At 52.3% G+C, this 24,632-nt stretch overlaps 2 protein-coding genes across 4 annotated transcripts in view; one reads left to right on the plus strand and one right to left on the minus strand.

Annotated features, from left to right (window-relative positions):
* SYNE4 (spectrin repeat containing nuclear envelope family member 4) overlaps window positions 1-3,670 on the plus strand; it is a 19,027-nt gene extending 15,357 nt beyond the window's left edge. For 2 of the 3 annotated variants that reach the window (XM_063312498.1, XM_063312500.1), the window contains exon 13: window positions 1,331-3,670. In XM_063312498.1, coding sequence (XP_063168568.1) covers window positions 1,331-1,550 — 220 coding nt within the window. In that variant the 3' untranslated portion in view covers window positions 1,551-3,670. The remainder of the gene's footprint in view (window positions 1-1,330) is intronic. The other variant, XM_063312501.1, reaches the window with a different exon arrangement.
* On the minus strand, window positions 3,229-23,784 carry LOC134503722 (transmembrane protein 87A-like). The gene is made up of 20 exons (XM_063312628.1): window positions 23,623-23,784; window positions 21,060-21,126; window positions 19,873-19,964; window positions 19,540-19,650; window positions 19,020-19,138; window positions 17,607-17,808; window positions 16,765-16,852; window positions 16,246-16,310; window positions 15,353-15,536; window positions 14,706-14,805; window positions 14,026-14,119; window positions 13,845-13,918; window positions 10,731-10,837; window positions 9,646-9,704; window positions 9,343-9,446; window positions 7,917-7,996; window positions 7,546-7,604; window positions 6,816-6,874; window positions 5,546-5,576; window positions 3,229-4,871 (listed from the first exon to the last, which is right to left on the minus strand). Exons 1-20 carry the CDS (start codon window positions 23,764-23,766, stop codon window positions 4,830-4,832), a joined length of 1,881 nt encoding a protein of 626 aa, XP_063168698.1. The 5' UTR covers window positions 23,767-23,784; the 3' UTR covers window positions 3,229-4,829.
* Window positions 23,785-24,632: the final 848 nt, after the last annotated feature.

The following is a 24,632-nucleotide window of genomic DNA, read 5'->3' on the forward strand; positions in this document are numbered from 1 at the left end:
CCTATCGAGTCCTTCCCGAGGACCTGGGATAGGCAGATGTTGTTGTTTAACAATATTAAAGGCATCGCTGCAGGATGTCAGCTGCTCCAAGGAAAGCTGCCTTTTGCAATTGACTGGTGGTGATTTTGCCAATGCTGGTGGTGTTCAAGGGGTGCTCCAGATGTTTGGGGATCGCACCCGAGGCGCCTATTGCTATTGGTACCCCCTTTGCTTTCTTTTGCCACAGTCATTCTCCTTCTGTTTGCAGGTCTTTATATTTTGTGATTTTCTCCAGTTCTTTCTCTTCTATTTTGTTTATTCCATTATTATTATTCTATTATTATTATTATTATTATTATTATTCAGAATGGAGCACTGGTGGGATGTGTGTGCCACTCACAAGGGAAGTGATGTGTGAAAAATAAGGGTGGGTGAGATGGAAGAGGGTCAGGGATGCCCCGAACTTGAAAAATGCTCATGATCTGCTCCAAATATACTATCTAAACATCTGGCCCAAACTTTGGCTGCTATCTGTAGCCCCTTGCAGGATTTGGACATGTGCATTTACCACCATGTACTGATTTGGGAAATCTTAACAGTAAGAATGGAGACAGTTATGAATTCTAGATCACAGGGTGAGCTTTTGTACTCTGAGCTTGCATGGAGTGCCTTTCACCTGGATTTTAAAGGCCGGCAGAACATGAGGTTTCCAGCCAGTTGCTTCCCTCACGTTATAAATATCTTATTAGAAACTAATATTAGTAAGTTTATATTAAACCAATTAAACCAATATTAAACTAATATTAATTATATTATTTGGTATTATATTATTATTAAAGTTATATTCCCAGTAACAGCTAGTATTTAGTACAGGCTTGTGGGAATCTTGACTAAAACTCTGAGAGGTGCTACTGACTCTGGCGATTAATTTCCTTTTAATTTAATGTGTGCAGCTTTCCTTTCTTGGAACCGCTTATTTATTTATTTATTTATCTTCTATCCCGCCATTATTTTTTTTATGAATAACTCAAGGCGGTGAACATACCAAATGCTCCTTCCTCCTCCTATTTTCCCCACAACCACCACCCTGAGAGGCAGGCTGGGCTGAGAGAGAGGGACTGGCCCAAGGGCACCCCGCCGGCTTTCCTGCCTCAGGCAGGACTGGAACTCACCACCTCCTGGTTTCTAGCCCGGGGCCATAACCACTAGACCAAACTGGCTACTTAGCTAATGGGATGCAGGTTTATACATTTTGGTGAGGAACACAGAGATATAATGTATGCAGTTGGTTTGGCTCCGTGGCCCATCTGAAGTCCAGGCTTCAAACCGTCTTCCCCTTTTCTCTTTCCAGATGTGATCCACGGCGGCCCTCGGCGATTTCTGCTCAGACCCAGAAGCTCTGCAGAGCATCCGCCCTCTGGCTGCTCCTGACTGCTGCTTTTGTGGCGTTGGCGTTGTTACTGGCCAGGTCCTCTTTTCTCCCCATCTCTGAGCCCCCCTGTCTCCAGACGAACGGCTTTGCCAAGTCGTTCCACCTCATGCTAAAACACGCTGGCCCACCCCCCACTTAGTAGAAAAGGTTGTAGAACGGGGACACCGTGATAATCAAAGCTCAGGACTCCTGCGGAAGAAAACGAGCTCACGCGAGTCGCATCAGCTGCTTCTGGAAGCGGGGTTATGGCGCCTGCTCCGAGGCAGGTTCCAGGTCAGACCTAGCAGGTACCTTTGCAACCACGTGAAGATAGTCTATTAGGATTTAAATTGGTTGGGCCATCCTGGAGCAGTCCTCTTGCGAAGGTTGGGATCACCTTTTCACAGAAATCGGTGGTGGAACAGCCAGGATGTCTTCCTGTGGCCGTGAGCTGCTCAGGTCACGCCTGCTGACATTCTAGAGAGGAGCTTGCAGAGCAAGCCCAGCAACGCCTGCCCCGCCTTTGGCATGTTCCTCTGGGGCCCAGTCTTGGCTTGGGTGGCTACTGGCCAGGTCCCCTTTTCTCCCCATCTCTGAGCACCCCCGTCTCCAGACAAACGGCTTTGCCAAATCGTTCCGCCTCATGCTAAAATATGATGGCCCACCCCCACTTAGAAAGGATTGTAGTCTTGGGTTATTTGCAGCTTTGGAAGATGGGCATTTTTGTACAAGGGCTACCTATTTCATACCTTTGGTACCAGCCATTTTCTAATAGAGAAGAGAAAAAGGAGGCCCGACTGAGACGGCACTGTCACACTTCGATCCTCAAGGCCCCATCTACCCTGAAAGCTTTCCCTGAATATTCTGTTTGTCTGAAAACCTAAAGATGTTAGGGAAACTGGCTACAATGGCTTAATTTGTCCAAAACAACCCTAGCTGTGAAGGGAGCAGAAGAAAGCGGAGGCTTTGAGGACCCAGACTTGGACTGCTGGCAGCTGGGTATGTACAGATCTGGTTTATCCCACCACCCTATCCAAGGAATCCTGTTATCAGCCTCTCATGTTCTAGTTCACATGACCTAATAACCTTTTAGCAAAGTGCATTATAAAAATCTAGCCTGAAGGTTTAATGAACGGCTCCGGGCTTAATATATTCCCTGTTAATGCAACATTTCAACCAAAGATTTTGTTCCTGCATATACGTCATCTCTTCCAACTGCATTTGAACACCTACAAAAACGTAAGGGACAGCAAGACATCTCTCCTCCTGATGTTATTAAAAGCACCCTTTGAACTTGAACCTATTTGGCAATGGGGAGAAATTGCTAGGCCCTTTGTCTTAACATGCAAATCCTATTCATACGATACGCAAAACAAAATGCACATTTCCACGGCTCCAATGCTGTAAGAAAACCTAACAGAATACAAACACAGTCTATTAGGCCACACAGGTTGTAAAAAGAGCCCTCGCTGGAAGTAGTATGTATGCGTTTTGTGTTTTTAAAAAACCACAAACGGGTGCGGGAATGTGATGAACTCACGGCTAGGAATAGAGAGAGAAGCAGACTGAAACCAAACATCATTAATGTTTGAGAATGAACCTGAAAATAACGTATTAGGAGTGTTTCCTCCTGTTTAAACTGAAGGGAGCTCATTGCAAGCACTCCAGTCTTGAAACACTGTCGCTTATCTTACTCTACCAATTACAAGTTACGGAGCTAAATTCTAACAGAAACATAACCCTGAGACTTGAATGGATGTTTTCCATCCCTTTTCTCTGTAACTTTACTTGCTGCAAACAGAACTTTTTTTTTGCTGGGGAACATAACACGCACATCATTAGTGGGACAGTGGTTTATTTTAAAAATATTATACTGCATTGAACACTCATGGCTTTCCCTCTCCAAAGACATATGAACAATTTCAAAATAAATTAATAGTCGCTTGAGACATCTTCCTCTCCTTCACCAGCCACCCCCCACAGCCATCCAGATGGGTCTTAAATGAAAAGATGTCATCGGTAGAAGATGCTTTCCAATTGGATCACTGAAGTTCAGCTCCAGATAAACTCAGAAATTGGGAAGGGCGGGGGGTGCGTGGGATTGGAAAGCATTTTTGAAGCGTGAACAGGGCGGGACATAATCTACTTTCTCTCCTCCTACCCCAAACCTGTTGGAGAAACAGCAAAGGACAAGGGCCGGGGGACGGTCAAATTAGAATGGAAGATGCTTTGGATGAGATACGAAAGGAAAAACAGATTGTTTTCATCAAGCATTACCCCCCCAAAACAAGGAAGGATGAAGTGGAAGGTCCTGCTGTGCCATGTCAGTTAATAAAGGTGGCAGCGATGCACCAGCCACGTAATGCCGAGAGCCGACAGCCACGCCACAGGAGCCACCAACCGCCGACTCCCACGCAGGAACTCCTAATACAGTCGCACCTCAGCAGCTGCTCTCACGCTGAACCCCAAAGAAGCCGGTTGCTTTTCACCCCCTTTCAAGAAAGTTTCTGGGGCTCAGTGAAAAGAAGAGCTGCAGAATCCAGAGGCAGATGCCACGCTTGCCCACACTCACCCTCAGATCTGCACAATCCAGGGGCTTTGGTCTCACCAACATGCGCCTCTCTTCCTACATCATCTGCAACAAGCAGGCCCATTCAGAGCTGGGCAGCCCTCTGCCCATTTCTCCTTGGCAAAAGGGGGCACACCCAGAATGGACCACAGGCGTCTTTTCTGCCTCTCCCGGGGCAAAATCTCGAGGCTGCGCTTCCCTCCCTCGCGCCATCACACAGGCGAGCACGGACAGAGACTGCCGTGTAGTCCCCAGTCAGCATCCGAGGCTGCTGGGGGCAGCCGGAATCGCAACGAGGCAGCAGATGAGGCTCCCGTTGGCTCTGGATTCACACTCGGACCCAACCCAACCCAACCCTACCCTACCCATCGCATGGAGCCCAGGCCGCCCCCAATGGTCAGGGCGAGAAACCCGACTGTGGGCAGCTCCAGAGGCTGCCACGATGTTGACCAAATTGCAGAAAAAAACTTGTTCCAAAAACTGGGCTGGGAGGGAAGTCCCGCTCTCATCGATCCTCCTCTCCAGCAGGAGGCAGGTCAGGAGTCCTTGTCTGGCAAAAGCTCCAGAATTAGAAACACAAAAAGTAATAAAATAATTATTTTAACCATTTACAAATATATGTGTGTGTGTGTGTGTGCGCGTGTGCACGCACACGTGTGTATCTTTGTGTTCATGCAAGCTCATGTATATATCCATATATATTTTTTATCCATATATATATGGATAAAAACTATATATAAATAAAAAAAAGCAAAAATAAAAACCACCAGTTGGAAAAAGAAAGGAAAAAGTGGGCCTCTCCAATTCATCCTTGGTATAAAACCCGTCAGAAAGTGAGTGCGGCTGAAGCAACTTGCCAGGACTCAAACTTTATTCCATCTTGGACATTTCAAACTTTGTGGTCACTATTTCCTAAGGTGGAGAGGGGGAAAGAAGGAGAAAAGGAGAAAGCATTAGCCTTTCTGTGCCTTTCAACCGGACAGGCCCTTCCCGAGCTTCGGCTTGACCCAATCGCAGGAGGGCCTCTATTCCTGGTGAGCTCCTGGCCGGGAGCCAGTCTCTGAACTCTGAACAGTGTTTCTCAACCTTGGCCACTTTACGATGGGAGGACTTCAACTCCCAGAATTCCCCAGCCAGCCAGCCAGCCATGCTGGCTGGGGAATTCTGGGAGTTGAAGTCCACCTATCTTAAAGCAGCCAAGGCTGAGAAACACTGTTGAGAAACACCGCTTAAGTTGAAAAACACTGCTTAAAAATAAGGGAAGGGAGGCCCCATGGAGGTCCGCACTCCCTTTTTGTGGCCCCTGGAAACAGCCTGGCCACATTCTGGCGGCAATCTACCAAGGAATAGGGGCCAAATTTCCCATCCTTCTGCAGCGGAAAAAGACAGAGAAAGAGAGAGAGAAATACTGGCACCATAACACAACTTCCTGAGAGTCCAACCAGCCTTGCCAAAGGAATCCCAACGTATCTAGGGAGCGCCAGGGCGGAGAAGGTTGGCAGAGGCTGAGTGTCTTTTAGGCAACAGCTCTCAGGAGAGCCTCCCTGTTTGGGGTTTGGGGGAAAAGACGGAAATGGCCAGTTTACCTCATCCGAGTCCAGCAGAGGGGGCAACATGCTGGAAGAGACCGGAGAAAGAACAGCAGTTAAGGCTACACGCAGGCCACTCGGGCAGCTGGAAGTGAAGGGTGCCTTTAACTAGATTCTAGATTCAGGGGCATGGATTAATTCAGCCAGGTTGAACGGCGGAAGGAGCTAGACCCGTGGGTGCTTTCCTCTTTCTTTCACACGTCAGCCCCAAGAGGGGGACCAACCGTGAAATCCACTCCACCGGGAGGCTAAAACTACTTTGGAGATGGGCAATAAAAACAGAACCTTGCGAATCTGGTTGTGCTGGGCCTCTTATCCTGCTCCAACTTCCTATACTCTAGTGCAGTGTTCCTCAACCTTGGCTGCTTTAAGACCTGTGGACTTCAATTCCCAGAATTCTGGGAGTTGCAGTCCACAGGTCTTAAAGTGGCCGAGGTTGAGAAACCCTGCTCTAGGGAATCGGGGTGGCGTCTGCCTGAGCCACTCCCTAATATTATCTGTCTGCTGTGGACTTGAAATACGTTTTACCCCTTATCACAGCGCTTGCATATCTCCATCAAGTTCCATACTCTCCACACCACATCCCTCTTCCTCATTTGCTATGCCTCTTAGATTATAACCTGGAAAACTATTGATATTTTGGAGGCTTTTTGACTAAAATGCAGGAGTTAAAATGCTGACATAATAGTCCCTCGAACAGTGCAGTCCTGTGCGTGCCTACTCAAAAGTAATTCAGTTGGAGTCTTGTGAGAATCCAGGACTGCGGCCTATTCTTTCTTGCCACTGCACAGGCAGTCCTCAACTTTCAACCATTTGTTTAGCGACCAAAGTTATGACAGCGCTGAAGAAAGTTACTTGTGATTGGTCCTCGCACTTATGACCGTCGCAGCATCCCTGCGGTCACCTGATCAAAATTTGTGTGCTTGGCAACTGGCATGTATTTATGACGGTAGCAGCTTCCCGGGGTCACATGATCGCCATTTACGACCTTCCCAGCCAGCTTCCAACAAGCAAAGTCAATGGGGAACCACGTGCTTAGCTTAATGACCACCACAAAAAATGTTGTAAAATCGGGTCCAGTCACATGATGCCTCACTTAATGACTGCATCATTTAACAGCAATTTTTCTGGTCCCTACTGTGATCGTGAGTGGAGGACTACCTGTAATTCAGTGCCACTCAGTGGTCCGTTAAAATAAAACCCTACAACCGGTGGAAGCACAACAATGCACAAGTATGGAAAATATCTTTTAAAAAAGGAGACTTACACATCAGCCATGGAAGAGGGAATGTTTTCTTCAACCCATTTCAAGTCTTCATCCTGCAACTGGAAGAAAACAGGGTGGAAACACAGGGACCCCTTTGCCTGATTGGAGCAAAACATGCATTTCTGCCTGTTTAGGGTGGACCAGGCAAGCTTCTTGCAAAGGGCACAGAAAGAGGCCTTTCAACCTCCGGGCCAGCCCCTCCCCGGCTCGCTGGAGAAGCAGCTTCAGTCTCCAAAGGGCCCTTTGGTGATCCTGACTGGATCAGGGCCAGCCCGAGAGACCCCCCCGCCCAAGGTGGGGCAACCAACGAGAGAATCTTCCTCTCCCCCCACACGCCGATCAAGCTGCCCCAAGATCAAGGGGAGGAGGAAAATCTCTCAAGCCGGTCTGGCCACTAAGAATCAAATCGGCACGCATGGCTGGCTCGTGACCCTTCCTCTCTGCCTTGGGGGGTGGGGGGGATAGGGGCAATGTTGGTGCATCAAGGACCACACCTCCGAAAGGAGGGGTGGGCCAGAAAAAAGCCCCTGCCTTCGGCTTTGTTCCCTTTCTATTTCAATTAAACACAGTTAACACGGTGCCTCTCTCTACACATTTCATCTATTTCACCTTCTACCACATGAAAAATGTGCAGGTCGGGAACAGCTTCTGGGGGGATTCTGGCTAAGCTTAGCAAAGAAGTACGGAAAGGAGGTGGCGGTGGCAGAGAAAGACAATCCCAGGTTCTTACCACTCGGTTGCCTTTCAGAATTCCATTGACTTCCGGTTTTCCGCCCCTCATCTTCATCCCTGGGGCAAAGAAAAAGGAAGAAAGGGGAAAATAAAGAGAGGAAGGGGGGAGGAAGGAAAAAGACCCTAAGCCCTTCCGGATCAGAAACTCCAGATCAGATCTGGAATCAGCACCGGTTAGCGATATTCAGTTTTCCTGGGCAGGAATGTCTCCCGCAAGGACTCACTTGATCCCAAGAGACCAGCAAGAATACATCTGGGTGCACACATGCACGGGCGCCTGCAGGACACAGTCCGTGCCTCGAGAACCAGAGGCGCAGTCCCGGGGCCACGGGGTGGGAGAGACCGGTGGACAAGGCCGGCCGGGCTTACCGAAGACTTCGTTGACCACCTGCTCCTCTTCCTCGTCCTCCTGCTCACTGCCCTCGTCCACCAAAGGGATGAAGGCGTATCTGTGGGGAGAGGCCAGGCGTGGGGCATTATACCAGGGGGGTTGATCTGTGCGAGACCCACACTCGCCCTTCTCTCCCTGGCTTGGAAACCCAACAGAAGAGGAGAAAGGAGACGGCCACGGAGGAGGAATGCAGGGGCGGTTATGGGGACCCTGGCTTAGCCCAGAAAGGGTGGGGGGGGTTGAAAAAGAAGCTCAAGGTGGCTCCCCCTGATGCAGGGGGGAACTCTGGAGGGCTTTCAGAAATGTGGTATTATACCCTTCAACAACAGAGCTGTGCTCGGGTCTGTTTCTTGACCTGGCCTACCTCGAAAGGCTGACACCTCGCCAGCTGGAGGAGGGTTGAAAAGAGAAGGCGCTGCAGCTGGTGGGCTTCGTGCAGGCCACCAGCTTTGCTCCCAGGCCGCGACCCCTGAGACCCAGCCCCTCTGATGACCTGCAGTTTTCAGAGGTCATCCCACGGGGCTGCAGCCTTTCCTATCCCTTCAAGTACACCAGACTACAATGCCTCTCTGGCTGGGGGGCAATGGGAGTTGCGGTCCAGCAAATCTGGAAGGCCTCAACCCCCTCAGGCCAGCTGTGGTTCTCCAATTCCTCAGGCACAGACAGGTCTTAATCCAGCTGCATGACTGGAAATGCTTTGCACTCCAAAATGTGCTGGATGTGACCTTTGCGGGGGGGTGGGGGGGTCTGTCTAAGCCCATCCAAGAAGAACTGCCAAATAAGGATTGGCAAGAAGACCTGAGGGGTGATCACATCTACTTTTTTTTTAAAAAAATGTTTAAGTTAATTGGGGTTACAGGCAGTCCTTGCTTAATGACAACTGAGACCAGAATTTTGGTTGCTAAGTGAAGTGGTCATTAAGCAAACCATGTGGTTGTTAAGCGAATCATGCAATTCCCCTCTGATTTTGCTCACCAGGAAGGTTGAAAATGGCGATCATGTGACCGCAGGATGCTGCAACGGTGATAAATGCAAACTGGTTGCCAAGCACCCAAATTGTGATCATGTGACTGTGGGGACACTGCAATGGTTGTGAGCACCAGTTGTTAAGTCAATTTTTCAGCACCGTCATAAGTCTGAACCATCACCAAATGAATGGTCATTAAGTGAGGACTACCTGTAATTATTAGGCCCATCCATTGCTTTATCCTAGCCCAGCATGACCCCCTTTTGGAGTCTGCCCCCCTGCCTTCAGCACAGCGCAGCACCCCACCCAAAAGTTGAGGGCAGCTTTTGCCCTGGAAAAGGTGGCATGCGGCCTTTGCACTTCTGAATGCAGAAGCCCAGCGGGCAAGAGGAAGAGGTCTGCCTTAGGTCTGGCTCCTGGCTGGGGAACCACATCACCTCTGATTATTGGCTGAAGGTCTCCAGAGGAACATGATCACCAGCAGGATGATGGAAAAGAGGAACCTCCAGAAGGCATCATCGATCCAGAGTTCCCGCCAGTCCTGAAAAGGAAGAGGGAGGAAGGGTTGGCATGCAGAGCGGGAAACCCAGGAAGGCACTCATTTTTTTTTCTAACCCCCCCCCCTTTTTTAAAGGGAAAAAAAACTTGAGAAAGGAAACTTCAATTACCCTGGTGTCAACTTCTAAATTTTTTTTTTGTGGGTTAAAAAAAAAAGAGAGAGAGTCAGCCTGCTTACTCACGGATTGGCATGTGGCGAGATGGAAAGTCTTTGTGGTCCAGACGATAAAGATAAGGGACGCTGCGAAAGGAACCAGAAGGTACGTGTTGTGAACGACTGCAGGAGGATGGGGAGCCGCCTGGATGGCACGAGAAATGTCTTCGGGTGCCAGCAGGATCTCTTCGGAATGAAAGATTTAACTGAGGAAGTTAATATCCTGCTCCTGGTTCAGGCATTATGCTCCTGGCATACCTGATGAATGGCTGGATGGGGAATGGTGATACTGCGGAGTTAAAAAAAACATCTGAGCAGATACAGCACTTCATGACTTGGGATCAGGTTACCTGAAGGACCCTCTTTTCCCAGTTGTTTCTGCCCGTCCAATCCAGTCCAGCGCGATGGGCATGCTCCGGGTCCCGCCAGCCAAGGAATGTCAGCTGGCGGGGACTGGGAGATGCGCCTTTTCTGCTGTAGCGCCTGCCCCCTGGAACGTCCTCCCTCCGGAGAGTAGGAGGGCCCCGACCCTGCCGGCCTTTTGGAAGGCCTTGAAGACCTGGCTGTGTGCCCGGGCCTGGGGCCCCGAGTGCGCAAAGGGCCTCGTCTCCTGGTTGTGCTGACACCGATGGATTGTAATATCTCTTGGCTGTATTGGTGTTTAATTTTTTGTAGTGTTTTAATGGTTTGACTGTTTTCTATTATTGCTAGCCGCCCAGAATCACTGGGCAGCTCTATAAACGAATGAACAAATGGATGGATGAATGAATGAATACAGCAGGGCTCTGTGAAAACCGTGGTTGAGGTCCAGATCTCTTCTACCAAACTGTAATTTTAAACCTAACGGAGCCTGTTAATTTCTTAAGGACACATGGCATAATCTTACCAACCTTCACTGCTGACTTTAAATACGAATGAAGTAAAGTCCGATGGTTTTCATCTGACCTCCTGTCTTACCTCCACCTGCTTTTTGCCACGTCACCCCCCCCCCCGCACCTTTAGAGGCAAGCCCGGCCCCCAGTGAGAAGCTGCACACCCCAGCTCCGGCAACAGGCAGGCAGCACTGGCTGCCTCCGCCCCCCTCCACAAAGCAGCCCCACGGCCCCATCTCACCCATGACGGCGAAGATGAGGGTGTTGATGAAATGGCGGTAGAGCGCGAGCTTCACCAGGTTTCTCCGCAGCTTCAGGAGCTTCATGGTCTGCACCAGGCTGATGAGGATGTGCCACCAGTCAAGGAGAACAGCGTTGTGGTGGGGTGGAGACGGGGCCCCCACCAGGACAAGGGAAACTGTGGGCACCCGCTTCGGAAAGGGCTGCTTCGTGGCTTGGGCAAGCCTGGGTTGGGCGCTTCAAGGCAGCTTTGGACCCAAAGGCGGAGAGACATCCTGCACTGCCACGACTCCGTTCAATACCCCCAGGCCCTCTGGCGCAGCTTTCTCCAAACTTTTTGTCTTCCAGGTGGGACTTGCAACTCCTACATTGCAACTCCTACAATCCCAGGCCACGGCCTGGGATTGTGGGAGTTGCAAGTCCCACCTGGAAGACATGTGCGTGCGTACGATCCCGAGTCAAGATTCCAATGTTTGGCCTCCTTCTGCATCTGAAAACACCCGTCTCCCTCCTGTCCTCTTCACTGCATCCCTTTCTTCTGGGCCTCCAAACATCCAGGCAGAGCCAGCATCCTGGCCTCCCCACTGCCTCACCTCATCTTCTGGCCCTACCGGGGCTGCGGTGGCTCAGTGGTTAAGACGCTGAGTCAGAGGGCCATTAAGGTCGGCAGCTCGGCAGTTCGAAACCCAAGAGCACGAGCCGCGTGACGGAGTGAGCTCCCCTCAACTTGTCCCAGCTCCTGCTAACCTAGCAGTTTGAAAGCATGCAAATGCAAGTAGATGAATAGGTACCACTTTGGTGGGAAGATAACAGGGACATGAAAGGAGCCCCCTCAGGTGCCCCCCGGGCAATGGTGACATCACCAGCAAATCCTTTCAATACAGAAGTGCCTAGGTAGGTCCTTCTGACACAGAAAAAAAAAAAATCTTCTGGTCCCATCAAGGCATAAAGAGAATTCAGCAAAACCTCCCACTTTCCAAAACCAGCTTCAGATGAGCGGAGCTTACACAGGTAGTCCTCAATTTATGACTACAACAGGGACCGGAAAATTTGTCGTTAAGCGGTGCGGTTGTTAAGCAAGGCATCATGTGACCACACTTGACTTTACATTTTTTGTGGTGGTTGTTAAGCGAATCACGTGTTTCCCCATTGATTTTCCTTGTTGGAAGCCAGCTGGGAAGGTTGCAAATGTCAATCATGTGACCCCAAGATACTGCAACTGTCGTAAATACATGCCAGTTGCCAAGTGCCTGAATTTTGATCGCGTGACCATGGGGATGCCGTGATGGTCGTAAGTGAGAGGACTGGTCGTCATTTTTTTCAGCACTGTTGTAACTTTGAACAGTTGCTAAATGAATGGTCCTAAGTTGAGGACTACCTGTAACCCATCACCCAGCCAGGGGCTGCTCTTTCCAATATCAACAGGTTCACAGACAGTTTGGGGAGGAGGGAGGTGGAGGAGGAGGCAAGGAAGAGGCGGCGGCCCTCGGACCCCAGAGGCCCTGCCTGGCAGGCCGGGAGCGGAGGATATCCACCAGCAGAGAGCAGAGTCAAGCAGAGCAAGGGGAATGGCTGCTAACAGCACCAAGTCATCTTGTGCCTGGGATAAAACGAGAGAAAGGAGAGAAGGAGAAAAAAGTGATGCAGAGGAAGAACAAGGGGAAGGAGGCTGCTGCTGGGCGAGTCGGGGTGGGTGTGGCGAAATTACAGGTTTGCAATCACTGCTGCCTGAGGGAGGGTGGGAATTGGTTACACGGAAAATATCGGAAGACCAGGGGAAAGGAAGGACCGGCTGCGGCTTTCAAGTCCATCAACGTGCCACGCGCACGGGAGACTCGAGCCCGCCTCCAGCGTGCGCGTTTTAGAAAAAAATAGCAAGTTTAACTATCCCAGGGAGGAATTCTGAAACCCCAAACGAATGATCTTCCGCCATCTAAAATGGGAAGTTCCTCGTTTGGCAGGGAGTGGGGTAATATCTGTTGGGAGCTGCGCAAACGAAATAAACAAATCAATCAATCAATCAATCAATTGCCCCTTCCAACTGCTAGGGATTTATACTCAAGCAGGTACTTATGGATTCTTCAAACGCATTCAGACGACATAGGCATCCAAACCCAGCCTATATTTAGTATTTATATTTAAATATGCAGCATACTCTGCCAGAGTAAGATTACAGTGTAAGAATTGTTCCCTTCAGTTCCCATTAATGGACCAGAGCATGTTTTGACTGACCATGAGGTTAGACCTGCTGGTTCTGTGCTGTCCCCCTCTGCACGCATAATGCAAAAAAACTGTGGTGCGGGGGGGGCCAGGGACACCCATGATAACATCATTTTTTTATCCAGCACCTTCAGGGCAACCTGAGCCTGTTTTTGCACCCAGCTGAGGTGATCCTGATTAGGTCTGCAGAAGCCCTTGGATAGTCCTTCTAAAGGCTGGAACAGAGAACCAGGTTGTGCCTTAGCTCTAGATTGGGCGGGGGGAAGCGAGAAAGGGAGAAAGCAGGAGGAATGGGGGCTGGAGGCATTCTTTCAAATACAAAGCAAGCTCACTACTCTTAACTTTTTTTCTCCCCAATAAGCTTACAGGTAGTCCTCAACTTATGACCACAACTGGGACCGGAACTTCTGTTGCTAAGCGAGGTGGTCATTAAGTGAGTCACGACAGATTTCATGACCATTTTTGCTGCAGTCGTTAAGTGAATCACGTGGTTATGCGAATCCAGCTTCCCCCATTGACTTTGCTTCTCAGAAGGTCACTAATGGCAATCATGTGACCCAGGGACACTGCAGTTGTTGTAAATACATGCCGGTTGCCAAGTGCCCAAATTTTGATCATGTGACTGTGGGGACACTGTGACAGTTGTAAGTGTGAGGACCAGTTGTAACTTGGAATGGCTGCTTAAAGAACGATTGTAAGTCTAGGACTACCTGTATTTATGACCACTGGTACCTTCTGGATGTGTTTTCACTGACCAAGAAGCCACCTAAAAAAAATTGTGAGTGGCTAATTCTGTTTGCAAAGCCAGGTGTTCTCTCCCCTTCTCGCCCCCATCCCCGGACGCCACGGGACAAAGAAAAAAGACAAGCAGAAACACCAGTTTCTGGTAAAGGATATCCACCAGACGATACAGGAATCCACAAAAGCAAGAAAAATTTCGCAGGCCAGGGTGACTGCGTTAGCTTGTTCCTGGGGTGGGGGGACAATCGGACGCTCAGAGGCGGACCCCAGCTGGCTCTCCGGCAAGGCTCCCACCCCCACCCAACCCCTCCCTTGCCCCAATGTCTTCCCCCTACCGATTTCACCCGCAGCACGCCTTCAACGATGGAGAAGGCCAGGTACATCACTCCCACGCCAACCACGCGGTTCAGAAGGGCCCCCAGCCGTGGCCTACGAGACAGAAGCAAAGCGCATCGTGATGGTGGCCAAGCTTGGAGGTGCGGGGGGGGGCGGCATTATTCCTGCAGGTCAACTGAGCTTGGGCTGCTTGTGCAAAAAGCAAACAAAATCACCTAGTTCACACACTGCACTTTGTACAGGGGTTGCTGAGTGACACCTGGTTCATTTCATTAAATCGGTGCTTCTCAACCTTGGCCACTTCAAGCTGGGTGGACTTCAACTCCCAGGATTCCCCATGCTGGCTGGAGAATTCTGGGAGTTGAAGTCCACCCAGCTTGAAGTGGCCAAGGTTGAAAAGCACTGCATTAAATAAATGTGAAAATAAGTAAACCTGAGGGTCTTTGGGAGATTATGATTTTTATAACCTGCTTTTATTCCGTAATAAAATTTTATTTTATTTCAACTCAAGGCAGCATGTGTAATGTCCCCGCTTCCTATTCCCCCCCCGCAACCCTGTGAGGTGGGTTGGGCTGAGAAAGAGCAGCTGGCCCAAAGTCACCCAGCCGGCTTTTGTGCCATCATCCATTTGTGCCCTGGGCTGCCCTCCCCGACTCCACAGCCCCTCCCTTCCTCTCACTTGACAATGCCATATCCCAGGCTGGCAATAATGACAAGGACCCTGGCCAGCATCCGCTTCACCGCACACAGGATTTCTCCGAAGATCACGGCCCCTTGAACTGGAGAAGGGAGCAGAGCAGAGAGAGGAAAGGGTCACGTTCCTGGGAGGGGGAAGACGGGGCCCAGCCTCTGCAGAAGGAAGCCCACCCCCCACCTCACTCAAATGGGTGCCGTATGTATGAAAAGGACCCAAACTCCCATCGTCCCCAGCCCACAACCGTGCCCACCCAACTCCAAAACTTCAAGGGGGACTGGGTAGCCTGTGATCACTGTGTAAATCAGTGTTTCTCAACCTCCGCAACCTTAAGCGGTGCCGACTTCAACTCCCAGAATTCCCCCAGCCAGCACGAAGTCCACCCTGCTTAAAATTGTGGAGGTTGAGAAATGCTGGAGTAAATGGTTAACATTCTTCAATTAGCCCATAACTACCCTGGTCTTCCCTGGTCCAATGCTCGCCAGACCCATTGGAATGCAACTCCTATCCCCCCCTTTAGTGTGGCCAATTGGTAATGGAAGTTGCCATCCAGTCTGCCCAGAGGGCACCACGCCGGGCAAGCAGGAAGAACCATCGCCTGACCCCACAGCAGCTGGCGGGTCTCTACCCACCTGACTTGCCCTCGTTCTGGATGCTCTGGAACTCGGCGTAGAAGACAGCCTTCTCCAGCATGCCCAGCAGGATGACGCCTCCAATCCAGAACTGGATGCGCAGGATGTCTCGCCAGTAGCAGGCCAGGAGGCTCAGCCACAGGACCCCGTATAGCACGTAGACGATGCACATCACCATGTAGAACTGTGTGAGAGAGGCAAGAAAGCCCGCCCCAGATGAAGGGAAGCAGGTGGAGGAAGGCGAGGGAGATTGGGGGCCGAAGGGCCAGGAGACGCCCCTCCTGTTTCATAAACGACTGGCCAAGCTTGACTAGAGCTGTGTTTCTCAACCTTGGCAACTTTAAGACCTGTGGACTTCAACTCCCAGAATTCCCCAGCCAGCTTTGCTGGCTGGGGAATTCTGGGAGTTGAAGTCCACAGGTCTTAAAGTTGAGAAATACTGAGAAATACTGCAATAGCATAAGCACAGGCAAGAAAATACAATGTAGTAATTGGAATACTTGTATTACAATTCTTTGCAGGGATATTTGTATTACCTCTCTCCCAAGTAATACAAGTACAGCCCACCAATTTAAGGCAGACTGGGCTTGCCAAAGCCACAGAAACGAGAAGTTACCTGCTGCCCAATTCCAAGCACTGAAGACATGTCCCTTCTGCTGCAGGCCACCACGGAAGAAAGCATCAATGGCTCTCTTCTATACCAACTGGCCAGGGCACTCTTTCTCAGCACCTAACCGAGGCTGTGGCTACTCCATGCGCTGGCAAGGAGGGTCCCAGAAAGCAGGGGGAATTTGGAGAAAGAAGTTGGAGGAACGGAGGCCCCGTGGGAGAAACAGGCATTGTGCCCTCTGCTCACCCGTCTCCTGAGCCAGAAAACAGATCCTTCAACTTACCACCTTGAGAGGCCACTCCGAGGCAGAGATGTATTTGTACTCTGGATGCTTCATCTGAATGTCAACTACAAGGCAGAACAGGAAAGAGAGGCGGGTGAGAAGTTTTCAGAGGAGCAGCACTTCTGGAGAAGAGACAGGAGGTGAAATGCCCACGATGGCCCTTGCGCCCAACCTTCCATGACTGCTGGGCTGCTGTGCATCGGGCACCCCCTCAAACTGGAGCAGCTGCATCCCCCCGGCGTGGCCTCGGGCAGTCATCAATCCTTCCAGGTGATCCAAGGGAGAAAGGCTCGGACACACTCCTGCCCAGCGGCTCCCTCAAAGGACTGAGCCCCAGTGGGCAGAAGGCCACAAGACCACAGGAGTTTGCACGGAGGGACGGAGCTGTGGAAGAGAAGCATCCTTGCCCCAGTCAGCACAACAGAAGTCCCCTGGGAAGAAAATATAACGGCCCCCTTTGCCTGAGAAGGCAAGTCGAATCAGAAGATGCTTTTTGCTCGGAATGGACCCTCTACTCACTTGAGAGCTCCCACTTTGGTGATGGGTTCTTGACGCTGAGGATGAAGACGTACGGGCCGTCGTTCCAAGTTTCAGCAATTGTTACAGGCTAGACCAGAGACCAAAAAAACTAGTCCAGGTAAATTGAGGAGATGCTTGCCACACAAGATGACTCTGGGGTCACCTTCCCCCACCACGCCCTTCACACCCGGGCCTAGGGAGAGGCCGCACGCAGAGAGAGCAATCGGCTGATTTCTCAGCCGGAAACGGGATCCGAGCAGCGGCCAGCACCCTCGTCCTCCGTTTTTGCGCCATCTCAACAGTTCTGCTAGAGAGGAGGCAAAGGCACCAGGTCACGGGGTGCCACATGGCAGCTTCCAATGCTAGACAGCGTTAGCATCTCTCCACCTCCGAGGATGACTTCTACCCCAAAACCCGATCGGCTAGTGCAGCCTCGTCCTCCTCTGACCTGGCGCTCTATAGATGGGCCGGGCCGAAGCTTCCGGAATACTCTTCGGCCGGCCTGGTTGAGAATTCTGGGAGTTGCCATCCCAACATGTCTGGAAGGCGCTCAGCTGGGAAGGCTGGGCTAAAGAAAGGACCGTTGGCCTCCGGGGAGGACAGCTTCCAAAGGCAGCTGTCTCTGGCTGGGCCCCGGGCCGCCCTGCGGATCCTTAAGAGGAGGACAGCCAGCTTGCCTCGAGAAAGGAACCCTTCAGTCAACGTCCCGCCCCGGAAAGGAAGCCCTGTCTCTCCCCACCTTCTAGGGCCCCACCTTGGGGTCGGCAGGGGTCCACGGAGGCCCTCTGAACTCCGGCCTGCAACCCCAGCTGCACGGCCCGGGTGGACGGGAGACCACCAACCTCCAACTTTCTACTTGCCACGCTGACTTTCTTCTTGGGCTGCTCAGTCGCTTTTCCACTGGCCAAGGGAGGGGGCTTCACACGCTGGGCCTCGCCGGGCTTTGGGGCCTCTACGTTCAGGTGGCTGGTCCCCTCCTCCTTCCCGTCTCCCTTGGCTTCTGTGGCTCTGGGGTCTTCCCTCTTTCTCACACCTGACCCGTGGCTGCAGAGAAGGGAGGGGAGGGGAGTAGAGGTCAGGAGGGTGAGGAAGGGGAGACACCCACACCCCATTTTACTGCAGCGCCCCTTATTCTAAGACTTCTTTTACTATTTAAACAGTCACTCTTTTAAAAGGGGGGTAATCCGCATATTTCAACTCTCCCTCCTGCAAAAGATAGGGAAGCCCATATAAGCCAAGGGGATGGAGTTTCTATCCCCCTACAGGTAGTCCTCACTTAACGACCACTTGTTTAGCGATGGTTTGGACTTATGACAACACTAGAAAAACTGGCTTACGACCGGTCCTTGCACTTACAACCATCACAGCGTCCCTGCAGTCACGTGATCGTGATTTGGGCGCTTGGCAACAGGTTCGCATTTACGACCACTGCGGCGTCCTGCGATCACCTTTCAACCTTCCTGGCCAGCTTCCAGCGCAAAATTAACGGGGAACTGTGTGATTCATTTAACGACCATGTGGATCACTCAACGGCCATGTGATTCACTTAACAGCCACCACAAAAATGGTTGCAAAATTGGGTTGGATTCGCCTAATGACTGCATCGCTTAGTGACCAAAATGCCAGTCCCAATTGTGGTTGTTAAGCAAGGACTACCTGTACATCGTTTTGCAAATCCACTCGAGAGAGAGAAGGGTGCAAAGTCTATTGGAGTGGGCAGCTGTAATAAATTTACAGCTATGAAGTTAGACAACAGATGCAGTATATTGTCCCTTAATTCTCCTTTTAAATATGAGTGTGTGTTAGTTAATAGCTGTAGTATTATTTCCTTCAATTTTTTTTCTTTCTTGATTGGATAGTTTCAGTAAATAACATTATTGCTTTACTATTGTTTATTTTTGATGCTATGTAAATATATTGCGAGCTCTTCCACCAGTCAAATTCCTTGTGCGTCCAATCATACTTGGCCCATAAAGGACCCCATTATTCTATTCTGTTAAGCTACCACCACCACCACCACCGCACTGGTCCCTTGGCCTTTTTGCTCAGGCAGCGGACTCCTCAGAGCCCAAGAATTTGCCGATAACCACTGTGCAGTGTTCACGCAACGAAAGTAGTATTTGGGGGCGTTAACAGCATTTTGTTTATTTATTCAATTGGTAATTTATTCATACTTGTTTACTTGTTTTAAGGCAAGGCAAGTCACCCACTGGCCACTGGCGGCAGGTGAGCTTTGAACGCCAGTTCGGGCCAACCTCCGCCCCCTCCTATCAGTTTCACCCCCCTCCCAGAATCTCAAGCTGCCCCAGTCGGTTACCCTTTGATCTGACGGGTGCTGCAGCTTTTTCGGCTCTGGCAGTTCCAGGATACTCACCTGCAACAAAAGGGAGGCAGGCCTATCAGCTGGCACCCACCGCCTTCCGCCCCCTCCCCGTTCCCCTGGACTAAGTTCCACATTCTCCACCCAGGGTGCCCTCCCTCCTGCAAAACAGAGGCTACCCGGTCTTCAGATCAGTTCAAGAGTCATTTGCAGGGCAAAAATCTTTGCTTTCCCTTGGTCCAAAGAGAAATTACGCTTTGCCCATGCCAGCGTTGCTCAACCTCGGCCACTTTAAGATGTGTGGACTTCAACTCCCAGAATTCCCCTTTTGGTCCCCATCTTATCCTGCTCCAGAAGACCTGGGGTGGGGAGTCCCTTCTTCCAGCGTGGCACAGGGCCCCTCCCCAGCCCAACCGTGCTGCCCAACCCTGAGTCTTGCACGCCGGATCTGCCACCTTTTGGAACTGGCCACATTGCACCGAAGTGGAGTTCCAAATATACTGGCCCTCTCCGAGTACGCTGGCCTCTAATGCAGGATCACTCAGGTAGGCAGAAGCTTCGTGCTCCTGAAAGGAGAAGGGAAAAAACGTAGGGGAGGTTACGGGGAGCTAAGAGGCTACCCATCAGAACACCTCGAACAATCGACCGTCAGTGAATTGTGCCCAGATACCCAGCCCTGAGGAGGAGGCATCTTTCCCGCTGAGCCCCAGAGGTGTGGGGGATTTCCAGACCTCCCCACACCTCCCCCCAAATTCACCCCGCAAGCCAAGGGGAGCTCTGCTGCTCACATTTATGTAAATCTCATGGTGACAGCGAGAGCTGCGGAGGTACCAGGTCACGTTCAGGAACCCCTCCCAATTATTGCAGGTTTCATAGGGAACTGCCAGAAGAAAAAGAAAAACCCTGTTAAGCGAGATCTCTGGGTGCTGAAATGCCAGGGCTTCCTACATTTGTGAATTAAGCCCCAAATCAAGCTTCAATCCATCTCCTCCAATCTGGGGCCTTCCAAATGTATATTTTTCCCACCTTTTCCTTTCCTCCAGGAGCACAAGGTGACATATCCGGCACACCTTCTCCGCAGAATATTTCAGCACAACAGCCCTGTGAGGCAGGCTGGGCTGAAAGACTCATTTGCTGAATGTCACCAGGGAGCTTCCATGGCTAAGGGTGGGTTTGAACCAGACTTTCTCCAGTCCTAGTCCAACCTTGGCCATTAGGTTGCAAAATTCCCAGAATTAAATATTTAAGAAGTGCCACACTGAATGAGATCACTTCGGCCAGACCTTCTGGAAGTGATGGATCCAGCAGATCTGGACAGTGCAAGATATCCAGATGCTTTTATTACAGAAGTGGGCAATATTTTTTATTCAGGGGTCACGGTTTTATTTTAAAAAAAAGTGGTTAACCTCTGAGGGCTGTAGAAGGCACATCCATTAAAGCTGTGACGCCACTGAAGCCAAAAGACCCCAAACGCTCAACCTTTTCATATTAGTTTATAGGTGCATTATAGAAAACAGGTTTGTTAAGTCCCCACGAGACTTACTGTACCAATTTTATAATTGCTCCAACTTGTTCTGAAAGACAAGACTAGAAACAAAGAGGTTTAAATTAAAAGGATGGACATTTTGGCTGGACCACAGGAAAAACTTCCCAACAGAAAGGGCCCTTCAAAGTGCCTTTACCACCTGGGGAGGTGGTGGGCTTGCCTTTGCTGAGGTGTTTAAGAAGAGGCAGGATGGCCACCTCACAGGAAGTGAATTCCTGCTCCAGGCAGGGGGTTGGACTGGATGATCTCCAAGACCCCTTTCAACCCTTACATTCTATTATTCGAAATTCCTGCTGAAAATCACCACTTTCCCACCGAATTTTAAGGGACTCAGGGAGCTGCACAAATGGAAGTGGGAGGCCAGATGTAACCCACAGCCAGCGCAAATCTTGATTTAACAATCTCCCTTGCAGGATCCCCAGCACTTACATTTGAGGATAATCAAAGTCCCTTTAAACATCGTCTTGGAGAAGACAAACAGCTTCTCTGTCTGGTTCTGAAAAACAACACAAAGGGCCTGTCACCCAACAGAAGGGCTACGTTTGGATCCACCCCTTTCCTAAGATCAGCCCAGGCTACCACGGAAGAATTTTTTGTCTCAGGATGGAACCGGACATTTGCTCTGGGCAAAGCTATTTCCAGCGGAACGTGTTCCTCTGGAGACTCCTTCTGGGAAGGAACCACCATTGAGGGGAGAGCGAAAGATGTGCTGGGTTTCAGGCCCCCCACTCCAAGCAAGGGTCAAACAGCGCAAGCATATTCTCCTGGAGATTTCTTACGCAGCGGCGTGTCTGGCTGACTAACCCCAGGCATTCTTCTCGGCCTCTTTGTCTGCTTCACAGTCTGAGTACCCAGGGCCCATTGTTTTATTTATTTATCAAATTTTTATTTTTTAACCTGCTGCAGTTGAGAGACTCCTGGCAGGTTACAATCTGAACAATAAAGATGTCCTGCTATAGAGCCGGGTTGCAAAGCTCATCAAACGAAAACGTACTTAAACTGTCACAGGACCAGATTCACGCATCCTGCTAAGCTGTAACGGTTGGCAGAGCAGCGCGGGGCACAGACCCGTCACTGGCGTCATCCTCTGATCGGCTAGTTGGTGGGTGGGGAAAGCATCGAGGGACTTTTACCACCCATTGGCTGTGCTTTTTTTGCTAAGTTGTTTCTCGCCAGCCGAGACAAAGGAAAAGTAGGGGAAACGTTTACCACGCTAAGGTAAAGGACCAAATCCAAATGCTTTTCACAATTGCAATAAATGAGTGCGCGTTGATAAGTATCTCAGTTCTGATGAGGAAGTAAAGAAATAGGTTTCTTGCACTTTCCTCTTTTTCAAATTCAAAGATTATCTCTGCCTTTATAATCAGATGGAATGTTTTTCCCTCCTCTTCCTCGGACAACTGATTTTACAGTCCTCCTTGTATCCAAGAGCAGGGTTTCCCAATCTGGGCAATTCTGAGCTGTATGGGCTTGACTGAACTCCCAGAATTCTGACTCTTGGCCCTGCTGGCTGGGGAATTCTGGGAGTTGAAGTCCACCCATCTTAGGGCAGCCCAGGTTGGGAAACCCTGCTCAAGAGAAGCCACAAGATGTAGAAACAGCAACCGTGAAAACAGTCCAAAAGAGAGGCTTTGGGCAAACTGTCCCTCTCCTGTTTTTGCTCCAGGCTGGATTCCTTCTGCTGCTACAGAACAGTCTTTCCCTGCACGCCCAAGGAGAGGACAGGAATCTACCTCTTCCAGTCACCTCTCTGGCACCACGTGCCAAACAACACCCACCAGAGGACTTTAAGTAAACCTGCTTCACACACAGACCTCCGCTGTGTTTGCTAGCGCAAAGAAAATGCAACTGTTCTTTCTCACTCCCCAAGCCAGAAAGCAGTATTATTTTGCCGGGGCTGATGGGTGGATGCAGCTTCCCTGCGCCTGAGAAGAACTAGCCGCTTTCAGCCCAGCTGCTACAAAGCTGAACCGTGAACAGGATTCTGAATCCTTGTTCTTGACTCAAAATCTCCTCTCAGCTGGGAACGAAGAGGAACCGACTCAGTCTGCTGTTTGATGGGCATCCAGGTTGAATCAGGTTGGCAGAGACCTTCCACCGGCCATCCCACAAGAGGAGCAGAAAACACATCCCTGACTGCCAAAACCCCCTTCAGAAACACACAGCAGAAAGCTCCCTTGCAAAGGAACATTGCACCCCTGCAGAGCAGCCCAGCAACAGCAGGGGCCTGGCCCTTCTGGCGATGCTTTCTTTCCAGAGACGGGACGGTGGGGCCATCGAAGGGAGGCCCTTCCTCCTTTTCGGCCCGCACCCAGCGTTGAACTCTCGCGCCTGGAGAGGTTCTGCCCACCAGGAACATCTTCAATTGGTGTGGCAACCTGGGGGTGACTTTGGGGAGGGTGCATGAATGCCCAGAGCAGTGTTTCTCAACCTTGGCAACCTTAAGATGCGTGGACCTCAACTCCCAGAACTCCGCAGCATAGCTGGCTAGGGAATTCTGGGAGCTGAAGTCCACCCGTCTTAAAGCTGCTAAGGCTGAGACACGCGGGCCCCGAGGGAAGGGTCAACCCTCCATCGATAAGCCCCGCCGGACAATAACCGAGGGGTGTGCGAACCTCTCTGGGGGGCAAAGGAGGAAGAGGAGCCCGGGCGAATGGGGGGGCGCTGAGCGGCCAGGGGTCCGCATCCTGCCATGGAAGGGCGGGTCGGGGCCTCCCGGCTGCCAGCTCCAGGCGGCTCCCCGCGGCAGAGCGGTCCCCGAGCCATCGGCACAGCAGAGCCAGAGCCCGGGGGAGGCCGGCGCGACCCCCGGGCCCTCCTCGCCCCCCGCCCCCCGCCCCGTCGGGCCACAGCTCCCCTCCTCCTGAGCCAGGCGCCGCGCGGGGTGGGGAGCGGCCGCCCGCCCACCCGCCCGGCTCGGGGGGCTCCTGGGGAACCCCCGCCCCTCCCCGTGACGCCACCGGTCGCGACAGGCCCCGCCCCCCGCACTCACGCCGCGGGCCGTGCGGCTCCAGCGGCCCGGCTCCGGCGCCGCCCCGCCGGCCGGCCCCAGCGCGGCCCCCGCCAGCAGCAGCGGCAGCAGCCGGAGCGGGAGCCGCGTCCGCGCGCCGCAGGCCAGGCGCCGACCCGCCGCCATCCTCTTCCGGCTCCGCGCGTCACGTGGCCGCGCGGGCGGGGCGCGGGCGGGGCGCGGCGGCGGCGGGGCGGGGCAGGCCACGCCCCTCGCCGGCGCCTGGAGCGCGAGGCCAGCCGGGAGGGCGGGGGCGCAGGTCCGGCGGTGGCGCTCTGTACCTGCTCAGAGGCGCTCCTGCTTGATGGCAGCGGTTCTCCCCCCGGGCGGCGGCCGCCCTGATGCCGCCTTGGATGGCGCGCCCCCAGTGCCCAGCTTGGCCGGCCGCGGTGCCCCGCTCGGGTCCGTGGACGGCGCGGGGAATTCGGAGCGGCTCCGCGTCGCCCCCGGGCGCCGTGTGTCCCGCGCGCCTTCCGGGCGTCTGAACCGGAGGCGAGGGCGAGGCAGGGCGCCGCGCGCCTTGGGGGCAAAGGCGGCAGCCCCCCGCTCTGCTTGGGGCCGAGCCCAGCCGGAGGGGAGCGCAACCGGCGGTCTTCCCCACCCCCGAGCCGGGCGGGCGCCGCCGCGCGGAGCCTCTTCCGTGCCCGACGGCTGGGTCCCAGCGGAACCGGGGCCGCCAAGGAGGGCGGGATGGGTCTCCCGGGCCTCAGAGCGCCGGGCGAGCCCCTTGCCGCCCCCATGAAAGCGGGAACGGCCCCCCGACGCCCGCTCCGTCCTGAGCGCTGACCCGCCTCGCTTTCCCACGACCCGCTCGGCCTCGCCGGGATGGTCCGGGGCGAGGGGCCCCGTTGCCGTTTCACCGTCTGGGAGCCCGACCGCTCCGGGCCCCCTGCGGCTGGAGCCCTGGACAAATAACCGGGGGGCGCAAATGAACGCGTCGACCAAGCGGTTGGGCCGGCTCGTTTGGGGGCTGTTCAACCGCGCCGCCGGGC

This window comes from Candoia aspera, chromosome 10 (genome assembly GCF_035149785.1).
Source record: "Candoia aspera isolate rCanAsp1 chromosome 10, rCanAsp1.hap2, whole genome shotgun sequence".
NCBI classification, from domain to species: Eukaryota; Metazoa; Chordata; class Lepidosauria; order Squamata; family Boidae; genus Candoia; species Candoia aspera.

Bases quoted from the DNA above. Each gene is read 5' to 3' on its own strand.
- LOC134503722 (XM_063312628.1), bottom strand. From the start codon at position 23,766: ATGGCGGCGGGTCGGCGCCTGGCCTGCGGCGCGCGGACGCGGCTCCCG. The intron at 9,447-9,645 runs GTGAGTAAGCAG...CTTCCTTTTCAG, and splicing joins ATCTCGCCACATGCCAATCC to GACTGGCGGGAACTCTGGAT. The intron at 4,872-5,545 runs GTAAACTGGCCA...TCTCCACCTTAG, and splicing joins CTCTGCTGGACTCGGATGAG to GAAATAGTGACCACAAAGTT.